Source organism: Primulina eburnea, chromosome 1, assembly GCF_022965805.1.
Source record: "Primulina eburnea isolate SZY01 chromosome 1, ASM2296580v1, whole genome shotgun sequence".
Classification (NCBI taxonomy): domain Eukaryota; kingdom Viridiplantae; phylum Streptophyta; class Magnoliopsida; order Lamiales; family Gesneriaceae; genus Primulina; species Primulina eburnea.
In genome coordinates, this window is record NC_133101.1 from 10,092,999 (window position 1) to 10,106,331 (window position 13,333).

Here is a 13,333-nt window from a genome sequence, read left to right on the forward strand (position 1 = left end):
GTTTTTATGTGATGAGCTACCGAAAAGAAGATGCACATTCTTGATATGAGTAGTACATATCAAATCTTTTAAGCCCTCTTCAATTGTACACTCCCATCCCTGAACAGTTTCGTAATCCCCTCTTTCCGGTGTAAGATCGCTTCATTCATGTTCCCTCCGCCTAGAAGCCTGCGAGGAGCCGCTCATTGTCCGTGCAACCTCATGGCACCAGCGATCAACCCTCGCCCTCTTCGGCCCCGGGCCTCACATGCCCACCAGCTTCCGCTTGGTTCGTCCCCGAACCACACCGTACTAGGATAGGTCGGCTCTGATACCAACTGTAACGCCCAAGATTCGACGACTATCCCCACTGTACCAAGACGACTCTTTCCAGCATGCCTATGTCCTCACTCACACGCACCCTAGGAAACTCCCAGGGGGTCACCCATCCCAGAATTGCCCCAAGTCAAGCACGCTTAACTTTGGAGTTTTTATGTGTGATGAGCTACCGAAAAGAAGATGCACCTTCTTGATATGAGTAGTAAATATCAAATCTTTTAAGCCCTCTTTAACTGTACAGTCTCATCCCTGAACAGTTTTGTAATCCCCCTCTTTCCGGTGTAAGATCGCTTCATTCATGTTCCCTCCGCCTAGAAGCCTGCCAGGAGCCGCTCATTGTCCGTGCAACCTCATGGCACCGGCGATCACCCCCCGCCCTCTTCGGCCCCGGGCCTCACAATTTGACATAATTAATTATTTTAATTAATCAAGTCAATAATTATCCTAATTATAACATATTATCAGATAATTAATTACAGGGTCTTACATTTCAAAAGCAGTTCGGTCATTTCATAAACACTACAATTTATTTGTACAATCCCATTTTCAGCTTATTTGTTTAATCTTATGCATATAATATTCCCGATCACGTAATTATTTAAAAATCTAAATGTAGTAGTTCATGCTCTTGCTAGAGTTGATATTTTTCATGCTAGTCCTTCGGTTTATTTTGAGACTCAGTCTTGTTTCATTGAACTTTCTTTGGATGATTATTGTAATTCTTTGCATGATTAATGAAATTTCATTTTTTTAAAAAAAAAAACCTTTTACTTACTCCTTTAATAGAAAATTTATATGGCGATAACTTTACGTGATTTGAGGTTAAATGCATTGAATCACTACAACAAAAACGCCAAACGACAACGGATAAAATCCGTTGTCATAGGCCATTTAAAACTGTTGTAACTGAGGGTGTTGTTGAAAGTGTCCTCAACGACAACGGTTTTAAACCGTTGTCTTTTCTATCAACGACAACGGTTTTGCAACAAACCGTTGTCTTTTCTATCAACGACAACGGTTTTGCAACAGTGTTAAACCGTTGTAATTTCTAGCAACGACAACAGTTTTGCAAAGGTTTTAAACCGTTGTTTTTAACCGTTGTCGTAGTTTTAAAACTGTTGTTAAAGTCAGTGTTGTTAAATGGTCCGCTCAAAGACAACGGTTTTTGACTGTTGTCGTAGCTACAATTTGCGACGGTTTTTAAAATCGTCGCAAAATAAAAGTGTCGTCGAAACTACAATTTGCGACGGTTTTGACAACCGTCGCAAAAGATATTTGCACGGTCTGTATATAAAAACCGTCGCTGATTAGCGACGGGTAACAATCCCGTCGCTAAATTTAGCAACGGTTTACTTTTTACCGTCGCAACATGTAGCGACGGTATTTATGTGCAAAACCGTCTTTATTTAGCGACGGTTTATATATGTCGTCGCTAATATTTTAGGTAAAATAAAAAAAAAATTATGAATTTAATAAATCTGTGTTTTCAATTGATACAATCGTGTAAGAGATAAAAAATTTAAAAGTCGTGAAGTGATAAAATCGTGTAAGAGATAAAAATTTTAATCGTTTTGAAGTGGTAAAAAAATCGTGTAAGAGATAAAAAATTTAAGTGTTGTGAATTTGTAAAATCGTGAAGAGTCAAAAATTTAAGTGTTGTGAAGTTGTAAAATCGTGTAAGTGAGAAAAAATTTAATTGTTGTGAAGTGAAGTGGAAGAAATTGAAGCAAATTTGCATGTATTTATAGAGAGTGGTGAAAGAAAATGGGGGGAAGTTTAGGGGGGAAGGAATTTTTTTGAAAATGACAACAGTTTTAGTTAAACCGTCGCGAAATTATAAATCGGCGACGGTTAAATCTAAACTGTCGCTAAATGTTGCGACGGTTTTTATTTAACGGTCGCCAACTTTAGCGACGGGTGTTGCAAATTCGTCGCTATGTTTAAACATGCGACAGGTTTTTTTAACTGTCGCTAAATTTAGCGACGGTGTAGATTAAACCGTCGCAAAATGTAAATCGGCGACAGTTTAAGTAAAACCGTCGCTACTTTTAGTGACGGTTAAAAAAAACTGTCGCTAAATAGTTGTCGAATGTCTCAAAAACACGCTGATACAAATGTCGTTTACCATTTTTTTTGTAGTGAGAATCCAAAACTGTTGTCTTTAATAATTTTTTTCATTAAGTAAAATTTTTGTATTAAATTTCTTTTAATTTATAATATATAATAATAATTAAACCAAAAATAACAATCGAAAACAAAATATTTACCACGTTAAATCCGTGACTATGTTATGTTCAAAATCCATTTTCCAAAATATGCCAACGATAAACAAAAATTTTACAAATTTGAATTTAGTATTGCAATTGACCTTGATACATGTTCGTCATCAATGTGGCAGTGTGGCAGTAGAGTCCCACAATATCAACATTTTCCAAACAAAAAATACGTATATACTGCAATCTTTTGTCATCATCGGCCTCGATCTCCTCAAACTCATCAACATTTATGCATCAAAACCTTCCCCTGCCATTTCATCCCTGGCATATAATCCACACATAGAAAGCCTATTAAAAACCCATTTTCGTACTTACAGAGTTGGATTCCAAAATGACGATTTCTTATCCAGCAACATTCATGGTTACTCGTACCTTGTGTTTACTATTTTCCGGTTCAACTTTTTACCTTATGTTTTAACCAAGAACCCTTATATTACATTAAATTCCCAAATTCAAATAAATTTATTATTATCTCATTTGTTCTCCAAGCTACAAATAAATATAGATCATGTCATAGTAAGGTTATGATTTAACACGAGTAGTTTAGCCCGTCATTCAGGCTATTCTCTTGAAATATAAAAATAAAACAGTAAATAAAAACAAAATAAATAAAAAAAAAAATTACAAAGTTGTATTCAAAACTTGAAGCTTTTATTTAATTCGTAAGAAGGGTTGTTTACAGAGAGGAAATAGAGGGGAGCAAATTTGACCATATTCTTCTAATAACACAATACAGCCTATAAATAGATGGAAGAGCCGGACATCAAACCCAGGATTCCAACTAAAAATATAAACAATACAATGCTTTATAAAAGAAAATAGTAACATGGTTACAAAAGTCAAAAAGTCTATAGTGATATTCCACCAACTTTATTAAAGATTAATATCCTAATCATCTTTAATATTTTCTTTTAATGAATTTATATAATTTTCAAAAATATCACTAATATGAGAAGGAATATCTTCCTTTGGGTCTTGAGCATTTTGCATCTGCATTAGATGGATAAATTGGTTTTCACTTGATTCGGATACCATAGATTTATCTGATTTGGAGTCAGAACATGCAATGTTCTTATAAAGATCTTTCTTCAGTTTTTCAATGTAGACTTCAATCATCTTTTCTTTAGAATAAATATCAGAATATTTCGGAGTAAGAAGCTTGAAAGGACTCATCGAATCCTGCTCCTTTTCTTGTTGTTTATTAAAATCTTTCTGTTATAAAGAAATTTTTTCTTCCATATGTTGAAGAATTTCGGAGCCATAGAGCTTTCCTGTATCAGGGTCTTCTCTTAATAATTTGTCCCAAAAATTTGTGAACTAACCCTCCATAAGCAAGGAAATTCTGGTTGTAACCTCCATATCCATGGAATTCCGAATTCCATAAAGAACAGACATAAAATCTTACCATCGATTCAATGTTCTGAAAATAATTTTTTAATACTTGAGGAAATTTTTAACCAAGTATTCATTGGTTTTATGAAAAATCCACTACAAGAAAAATGCTAAACGAAAACGGATAAAATCCGTTGTCGTAGACACTCAACAACTATTAAAAAAAGTTAAAAACAGAACAATGACCAAATTTTAATTTAGCGACGAATTATAAAACCGTCGCTACGTTTAAATCGGCGACGGTTTACAAAACCGTCGCTAGTTTTGAATCGGCGAGGGTTTTCAAAAAGCTGTCGCTATTTTAAATCGACGACGGAATTTTCTAAAACCGTCGTCGATTTAAAATGAGCGACAATTTATAATTCGTCGCTACATTAAACTTTGTGACGGTTTTAGTAAACCCGTCGCTAATAGCGACAGTTTTTTGTTTAAACTGTCGCTATTTTTAACAACGGCTCTCTAAAAGCGTTGTAATTTCTCCGAAAAAAACGCTAATCCACAATAGTTCACGAAAACCGTTGTCTTTTCCCTAAAAAAAACGCTAATAGACAACGGTTCACGAAAACCGTTGTCGTTTCCCAAAAAAAACGCTAATCCACAACTGTTCACGAAAACCGTTGTCGTTTCCCAAAAAAAAGACGCTAATCCACAACGGTTCACGAAAACCGTTGTCATTTCCCAAAAAAAAAACGCTAATCCACAACAGTTCACGAAAAGCGTTGTCTTTTGTCCTCAAAAACACGCTTATAGACAACAGTTTTATAAACCCTTTGTCGTTTTTTTGAGGGTCAACGACAACGGTTTTACAAACCCTTTGTCGTTTGCTGCTTTTTAACAACGGTTTTCACTAAAACCGTTGTTAAAAAAAAACCGTTGTTAAAAAGCAAAAGACAACGGTTTTTTAAAAACCGTTGTCTTTTGAGTGTGGTTGAATGCATATTTTGTTGCAGTGAATAATCACGAGCCTAAATGTTCTTATAATTGTTTATTTTTGTCAAAAAATATTTTGTTTTTAAAAGAGAGAAAACAATGTCAATAAATTAGGCATATAGTAGTGGGTTTGTGGGGGTGGTAAAGCATTGTTCTGTTTATATATGCATTCCCAACTTCCCCGTTTCAAATGACGTTGATGTTTATAGACATAAGCATCAATATTTTTTCTTGGAATATGTATATTGTGAGATGGTCTCACATATCTTTATTCGTGAAACGAATTGATTATGCTCATATTTAGAATAAAAATTAATACTTTTGACAAAAAATTAATATTTTTCATAGGTTACTCAAATAGAATATATGTCTCACAAATTGACCTGTGAAATTGTTTCGGATGAGATATTTGTGTGTTTTTGTTCAATGTAGTCAAAACTATGGAATACATATCCGCAACCTCAATTTATTTAGTGCTGAATTTAGAACAAGGGTGGTTCAATTTTTTTAAAAAAAATTATATGTAAATTTAATATAATTTTAGAATAATATGATATTAGCCCATGTAGATCAATTTAAAATATTAAAAGATTCTAAAGTTTAATATTCTAGTCCGGGCGAAGCCATATTTCTGGCTCCGCCACTGTTTAGAACTCAAATCTATTAATACAGATAAAAAAACGAAACGACTTGAAATGATCCCAAAAACTGCTCCAAATCCATATCCCATAAGAATAACTTGCCACGTAAATCCATCCAAAATGCTACCTTCATCATCACCTTGTTGTGGCAACATCTCTTCGTCATTTGTGCATTTCTTAGTCAAAGGAAATCCACATAATCCCGAGTTTCCTATGTATGAGCTGCTGTCAAATGTAAGAAAATGACCGCTAGATTGGGGTATCGACCCAACAAGATGATTATATGACAGATTCAACCGTTCTAGAAATGTTAACCTCGTCAACTGCTAGGGAATTTCCCCTACCAATTGATTTGAAGATAAGTCCAAGGACTCTAGTACGCTTATATATGCTACACATTCAGGAATATGACCCGTGAGGATGTTATGGGACAAATTCAAATACCTTAATGATTTGAGCATTCCTATTGTATCTGAAATATTTCCATGAAACATGTTGCTTGACAAATCAATGGTCGTAAGTGTTTCCAAAATTATCTGATATCGAAGCTCCAGTGCTTTTACATTTAATGTTACAGACTCCATGTAAGGGAAACTTAACGTTGAATTATTTGTTTCATTTTTGTTTTCCTTGACATCAATCATGGCTTTGAAATTCTCGAAATATTGGTCTGGCAAAGCTCCAGTGAATTGATTGTCGGAGACGTCGAAGATTTGCAACATAGGGTAGGAAATATTACTCTTTAAAGCAGGCATCGTACCATGGAACCTATTAGATCTCAGCACAAGAACTCGAAGCTCCACGAGATTTTCCATCCAATAAGGAAAATAATCATGGATTTTATTGTTCCCGGCGTTAAGAACCTGAAGCTGTCGGCACTTGGCCAATGACTGAGGGACCGTTCCTTCCAAATCGTTGCTATTCAAGTCAAGAGATATCAGTGCACTTTCGTTTCCTGTGCACTGTGGAACTTTTCCTTCCAATCTGTTAGTCGATAGATGGAGAATCTGAAGGGCACTCATATCGCAAATGGATGATGGAATCTCTCCTGTTAAACTGCAAATTACTTAGAAACTAATGGATAGAAAATCGAAAAATTAAATGAAAAACAACCTTTGAATGGGCGTCCGAATATAACTTCCTTGTGATAAAAAGGAACTTCACCTGTTAATTTATTTGAGTCCAAGATTAGATCATTCAGCCCTCTCAAATTGCCTGTCGTACGTAGACTCGAACAATTTTCGAAACACTCCAGCAATGGCCCTTGTAAATCGTTTTCTTTCGCTGCAAAATAGCTGACAGATAATCCACAGCATAATCCTCGTGGGAGATTCCCCGAGAAGTGGTTTTTAGAAAAATTAGCATAAATCAATTCAGAAATATTTTTCCCGAAATTCTCAGGCAACTGCCCAGTCAATTGGTTATTATTCACTTCAAAAAATAAGAGTGAAGTTAAATTCCCAATTGTAGGTGGAAGAGTTCCACTGAGATTGTTCGCATAAAGGTTCGGTATAAAGAGTTTTGTCAGATTTGTTATTGTTGGTGGTATTGCACTCGAGAATAGATTATTTGAAAGTTCTACAGAACGCAAATTTCGGAGGTTCCCAATCTCCAGCGGGATGGAGCCTGAAAATTGTTATTTTGCAGGTCGAGTAAAGATAAATTGGTCAGTAAGCCTATTTCAGATGAAACCACCCCCGTGAAGAGATTGTTTCCAAGATCCAAGAATCTTAGTTGGGTCCAATTGCTTAAAAAATGAGAGATATCACCAGAAAGATTATTATAAGCTAGCACCGAGTATGTTAGTTGGGTCAGGTTTGACAAGGATAGAGGCAAAGGTCCTGTAAGTGAATTGAAGGCTAAGGCCAAAAAGGTAAGGTTGCTGCATTGGCCGAGCTCAGGAGGAATTGTTGAATCGAGGTGATTAAGTTCGAGTAACAGTTGTTTAAGGTTCAAGAGTTGGCCTACAGAAGACGGAATATTTCCTTCAAATGAGTTTTCGTTCAGACCAAGATATTCGAGCTGTAACAAGTTTTTGAATACTGATTCGGGAATGGGGCCTGTGAGATTGTTAAATGACAAATCAAGAAGAGTAATACTCTTGCACCTGGTTATAAAACTTGGAAACTGCAAAGTGAGTTTATTGTCACGAAGGCTGAGGTGTGTCAGAAAAGGGAGGCTCGGGATTCTAGACCAATCAGTCGTCTCCAAGTGATTTAATCCAAAATTCAAGCGTGTCACCTTTTGAAGGTTGCCAATTTGACGTGGAACTTCACCACTGAGATTGTTGTCACGGAAACTAATGTACCGAATCTCGGTTAAATTCCACTCAGTGAATGATGCTTAAGATATTGTCGCTGAGGTCTAAGAAAATGATTGTAGATAGATTTCCAATACTAGACTGGTATCAATCCACTGAAGTTGTTTCCGCTGATATTGAAACTGGTGAGATAATGAGATTGGGAACGAACCGAAATCGAGCCTGTCAATTCTGCCGTAAAGATTTGCATGGGATAAGTTTATATCAGAAACGGAGCCCCCTTCATTGCAAGGCAATCCCCGTCCAATTACAAAGGTTACTGAGATTATCAAGGGACCATGGAATGGTAAAAGGAGACGGTGACATGGTTCTCTTCCACTGAACGAGAGCTTCAGCTTCTGTTTTTGCTGAAAAGCTAGTGTTCAACAAAAGCAAAGAGAGAAGAAGAAGCAATAAGATGGAGGATATTTGGGATGTTCTCATGGCTCATTTCCTGCAGTTATACTCCAATATTTGCTCTATTTTATAGTACTCAAGAACAAGAACGGATGCTACAGATTGATTCATCAAGTCAAGAAAGACTTGGAAGTCCACTAGCTCGTCAATCAATAAAATCCAAACAGCTTCCATCTCTATTATTACCAATCTTGATGATTGGTAATATACGATCAATACATAGACTATAAGCTTAAGTAACACATACGGACTTCACGTGATTTTTCTTCATGAATATTATATTGTTTAATTTTTTTGTACTTATCAAATACCCTTATTTACTTTAATTAATTTTAAAATTCAAATTTTATTTGTTTTACACATTTAGTGTATTTAAAATTTTATAAATTGGATTAGTTGTTTAAATAAACTTATTAAAATTCATAGAAATTACAATTTGTTTTTTTAATTTAATTCTATTTTTTAAAAAAGTAGTTGTACAAAAAAACGACTATACACCATGTTCTTTGTTTTGAAGTAGATATCTATCTAACCATCCAGAGACGTAAATGAATATATTAATCAACAGGATTGATCAATTAAAGAATTTAAATAAAAATATCTTTGGGATGTCCTATTTTACGATGTATTTAAGAAATAATGTTTTGGCCAAAACTTGGCGAGTAAAAACATTTTATTGTTGATTTCATGTCTGGTTCGAATTTGATTGGATTATTAAATTTTTTTATGGTTGATTTTTCAAAATTTAGAAATACCATTCCTTCGGTTTGATTATAGCTTAATAGTTGATGCATACATGCAAACTAAAAAAATTATTGATATCATGCATGCCACATTCTCCACGTATTGGCTCGATTACAAACGTAATAAAATCTTTTACTTGAGATGAGAATTATTAGTTTCCACAAGTTATTTTTACCACTTTCCCAACAAAAACTTGTTCCACCTTCCACTCATTTTGCTCTTGTAAAGAAATGATGACTAATACATAAGCACCAAACCAAAATGGACGCATCCCAACGACCCTTTAACAAGATAATCAAAACAAGCTTGACTTTATGGAAACACCGCACACCACACTCGGGCCACATGCAAAGCAACCCTACATTTAATTCTTAACAAAAGATTCCAAACTTCCATCATATCATACACGACGATGCTCCCAATCTCACATGACAACACATGCAGCCGGGTTTTCGTCGCTAAAAGCCGTGGTGTACCGCACCTCGGTCGAGCTCGCACGTGCGAGATTCGACATTTGAGGGTCGTCAACGTTGCGAACATACCCGGCGGGGGCCTTCTTGTCGTAGACACCGGGTGCATAAGGGTGCGCGACCACATCGTACGGGACGTATGGCCAGATCTCCACTTTCTTGCCCGTGCGATGAGCTACACGGGCGAGGACTTTTTGGGGATCGACGTAGCCGATGACGGTGAGCTTGCTCTGCTTCGGCGAAACCTCTATGGATGTCACTCCTTTCATCCCCTCCACAGATCTTCGAACCTTCCTCTCGCATCCTTCGCAATCCATTTTTATCTTTATTTCGACGGTCTGTTGAAACCAAGAGAAATCGATGTTTAACAAATATGTTCAAATTAAATAAATGATTAAGCTGCAAAAATATGCGTCTTAGTACAATAATAATTATACATTATTCCTATAATCCTATGGCACATGTACATAATTAATGGGAGATAAATATTGTCGATGATCAATTAATGACGTAACCTCATTTGTCAAGAACGATGATTGTCACAGTTTATTAAAAATAATGAAAACAAAATATGAAGAGATAAAGACTACCTCACTCATCAACAACACAGAATTTATATCGACACATAAACCCCCTATAATTTTTGACACGTGTATTCTGAATTGTTATTCAAGTCTCATGGTATTCAATTTTATAAGAATATTCAAACAATAAATAATAATAGTAAATACTAACGAATATCCCAATATTTAACAAGTATTAATATGATATTTGATTCACAAACTACAAAATTTATTTAATTTTATTACCAAAGTAGCATTGATTATCCTCTAAATAGTACGGAGTAGCATGGTGTGAGATAAGATAATAATAATAAGAATAATAATAATAATAATAACATGACAGCGTAGCATGGTGTGAGATATGATGAGGTTCCCAACCAAGCATTAAATAACGTTAGAATTTAGAGTAAAACAAGTGTCAGAAATTAATGCAAAACAAATGATTTTCTTTCCTACAGATCTGAACCCCCCACATCTCTTCTCTACGAAGAGTCAAGAAGAAAGAAATGAGAAAATTAGAGAACTCTCCAGCGATGAGCGATCTGCATATCATGACGAAGAGGGAGCAGAGTCGGCCATGTTTACGGAAAATACAGTTAAAACCCACGAAATCTATACGCAATGCAGTAGACGAGTCTGACTATGTAATATCATATTTTAGAAACGATCTGAACTAACAGTTTTCGTACTCAGAGGCCAAGTACTATTGCAAATATATATATAGTTAAAAAATACATAAAAAATGTGAGCCAACCTGAAGCTGTTTGCGTTTCTTGTGGTGCCTGGAATGGCCGCCGGTGCAATCGAACATGTCTGAAAGATGATCTAAGGCACCCATTTCTTCTTCTTCTTCTTCCTTTCTCTCACAAACAAACCACCCAGTATTTATATGTATAAAGCACCGAGTTACTTAGTATAGATTTTATATGTATATATGTGTGTGTGTGAGTGTGTGTACAGCTGGTGGACACAGAGCTATACTTTGCAGTGATTACTTCTTGGACACTCGGGGTTCTCTGTTTATATAAGCGAGAGCTGGGAGCTTAACGTTGAAGGAAGATTAACGCGTGGAGGCATGTTATTGGGTAATAATTTGGATACGTCTGCACCGACCCGGAGAGAGAAGATAAGGGAAGGTTCAAGGTTCTTGGAATTCGGATCCGGGTCGGGACCCACTCGTTTGAGTCGGCGATTATCTGTGAGCAATTTGAGTGTGAACGGCGCCCAGAGACATTTGACTAAAATTTGTTATTTTTATTATATCTTCCCAAATTTAACAGCCTTTATTTAATTCGTGCTTCCTGTCACTCTGTAAATGGCGGGTCAACAGTTGGGACCGAAATTATGAGCCGTTTAATACCTCAATTCCCCGGACACGTACAACTTCCATTAATAATGCTCCTTTTTTTTCTTTGGATCGCAATCATTTTTCATTCATCTCAAATATATAATTCCGTTTCTAACTTTAATTACATTTTCCCTTGTTTTCCGTTTAATATAAATCTTGGAAAACATGCAAAAAAATTTGGATGAAAAGGACAAAATAGAATTTGTTTTGTAAAATCAGTGAATATTCTATTGGGTGAATTTAGAAGCTTGTGACAGAGAACAAGCTCTATGTTTTGTGTAAAAGAATTATTTAAGCATAAACGAATAGGCAAGGAACGTACACAACTTCTCCCAAGATCCAATTTGTACATTCATAGGCATATATATAAAAGATTTAAATATATTAAACATTCATAATATTATTACACTAAAACATTTTGAGCTTGAATCATGAATGGTAATGGATTCCAAAGTTTAAATAAATCTGTCAAACTCAATTTGTTACCTTACATGATAAATGTTTTGATGATAAAATATAATATTCTTTTGCATCCGTAATATCATCTCATAGGAAATAATAATAAATTTAGATGTAAAAGAAAGAAACAAATAGTCAAAAGAATGTCTAAAAAATATCAGAATACCATCAAATGTGCCATAACAGTAAAGATGCAAACGTGCAAGAAAAAAGTTAAGATTTTGAGATCGGAACTCTGCTAGATCTTGAAACGTGTGAGTTTAAAATCTTCCAACCAAAATGTAAACTTGTCTGTAAAGATTATAATAAAACAATGTCTAAAAAGCTCTAATATAAGGATTTAGTGACTCAATTGAGAATATGTGAGAGATTATATCGTAAGACCTTGAAGCTCGTAATAAATACATTATAACCTGCAAGATCAAAACGAACAAACGAATTAGATATTATCACTAGAATAAAGCAACATAATGAATCATGGACCATAAACTTATTCATGGTTAAAAACAAAACCAAATGAAGATGGGGGCGAGTATATCTGATCTATTGAATTGAGTATATAATTTATACAAATAATTTGTTTGCAACCAATGTCCTTCAGCTTTTAAGAAAAAAAACAAAAGAAATTTATAACCAGCAAAAAAATTCAACTTAAACCAACAAACGAAAAATCATAAATAATATGTTTATTCATTAGAATCTAATCAAGTACTGTTTAAAGTTGATTCAATAAATATAGAAAGTGTAATACCCATGCCAAAATTATTATTCGGGAAACGTTATTAGATGAAGGATGAGAAATAGAGAAACATGAGCAGAGATAAAAACATGGACAGAATATAGGGTGCCACATATAGCTGACTGTGGTTGAACACAGATAATTGAATTTATTAGCATCCCCCAAATTCTAACGTTGAAACATGTAGCATGTATTTAACGATTATTGTAACTATTTGTACAAAACGTATTTTCTAAAATTTACAATAAATGGAGTTGACTCACTTACACTTTTATCAGTCTCTTTAGGTAGCAATACATCTTTGAAAACTACGTTTCTTGTGAATACACCAAATTGACGCTCTAAATTTTCGTCTTTTACCAAAATTTTGTAGAATTTTATGAGACTCCTCTTGAAAGTGCCACATATAGCTGACCATGGCTGAACACATGGTTACACAAAATATGTCAATATTTGGGATTGTTTGACCTTTTGTTTTGTTTATTGTCAAAACAAAACTAAGCCTTATGGGAAACTGTCGACGTGTCAACCCAAAATGGTAATCCAGAATTATCTTAACTTTTCAATGGCATTCTATGTAGAAAGAATCTGGTACCCTTTTGAGAACCTATTATGATCTCAGTATTGCTACTACTTAAATTATAATTCACTCAAGTGTAGGTTTGTCGTAAGTACGAGATCGATCCACAGTGAGGTTTTTTAAGTTTAAAATTATTAATTTATAAATTACCAAATGC

At 34.9% G+C, this 13,333-nt stretch overlaps 2 protein-coding genes and 1 pseudogene across 2 annotated transcripts in view; all 3 read right to left on the reverse strand.

The window, feature by feature from the left end:
* Window positions 1–11,061, reverse strand: part of LOC140827261 (uncharacterized) — a 35,904-nt gene extending 24,843 nt beyond the window's left edge. Inside the window, 1 exon segment of the mRNA XM_073189902.1 lies at window positions 10,918–11,061. The gene's annotated coding sequence lies outside the window, so the exon portion shown is untranslated.
* Window positions 5,500–8,447, reverse strand: LOC140803743 (receptor-like protein 47; annotated as a pseudogene).
* On the reverse strand, window positions 9,134–10,946 carry LOC140827291 (heavy metal-associated isoprenylated plant protein 26-like). The gene is made up of 2 exons (XM_073189945.1): window positions 10,805–10,946; window positions 9,134–9,825 (listed from the first exon to the last, which is right to left on the reverse strand). The coding sequence occupies exons 1-2, from the start codon at window positions 10,886–10,888 to the stop codon at window positions 9,442–9,444; spliced, it is 468 nt and encodes a 155-aa protein (XP_073046046.1). The 5' UTR covers window positions 10,889–10,946; the 3' UTR covers window positions 9,134–9,441.
* Window positions 11,062–13,333: the final 2,272 nt, after the last annotated feature.

Excerpts from the sequence above, each read along its gene's own strand:
- LOC140827291 (XM_073189945.1), bottom strand. The coding sequence starts at position 10,888 with ATGGGTGCCTTAGATCATCTTTCAGACATGTTCGATTGCACCGGCGGC. Across the intron at positions 9,826-10,804 it reads AGAAACGCAAACAGCTTCAG|ACCGTCGAAATAAAGATAAA; the intron begins GTTGGCTCACAT and ends TGGTTTCAACAG.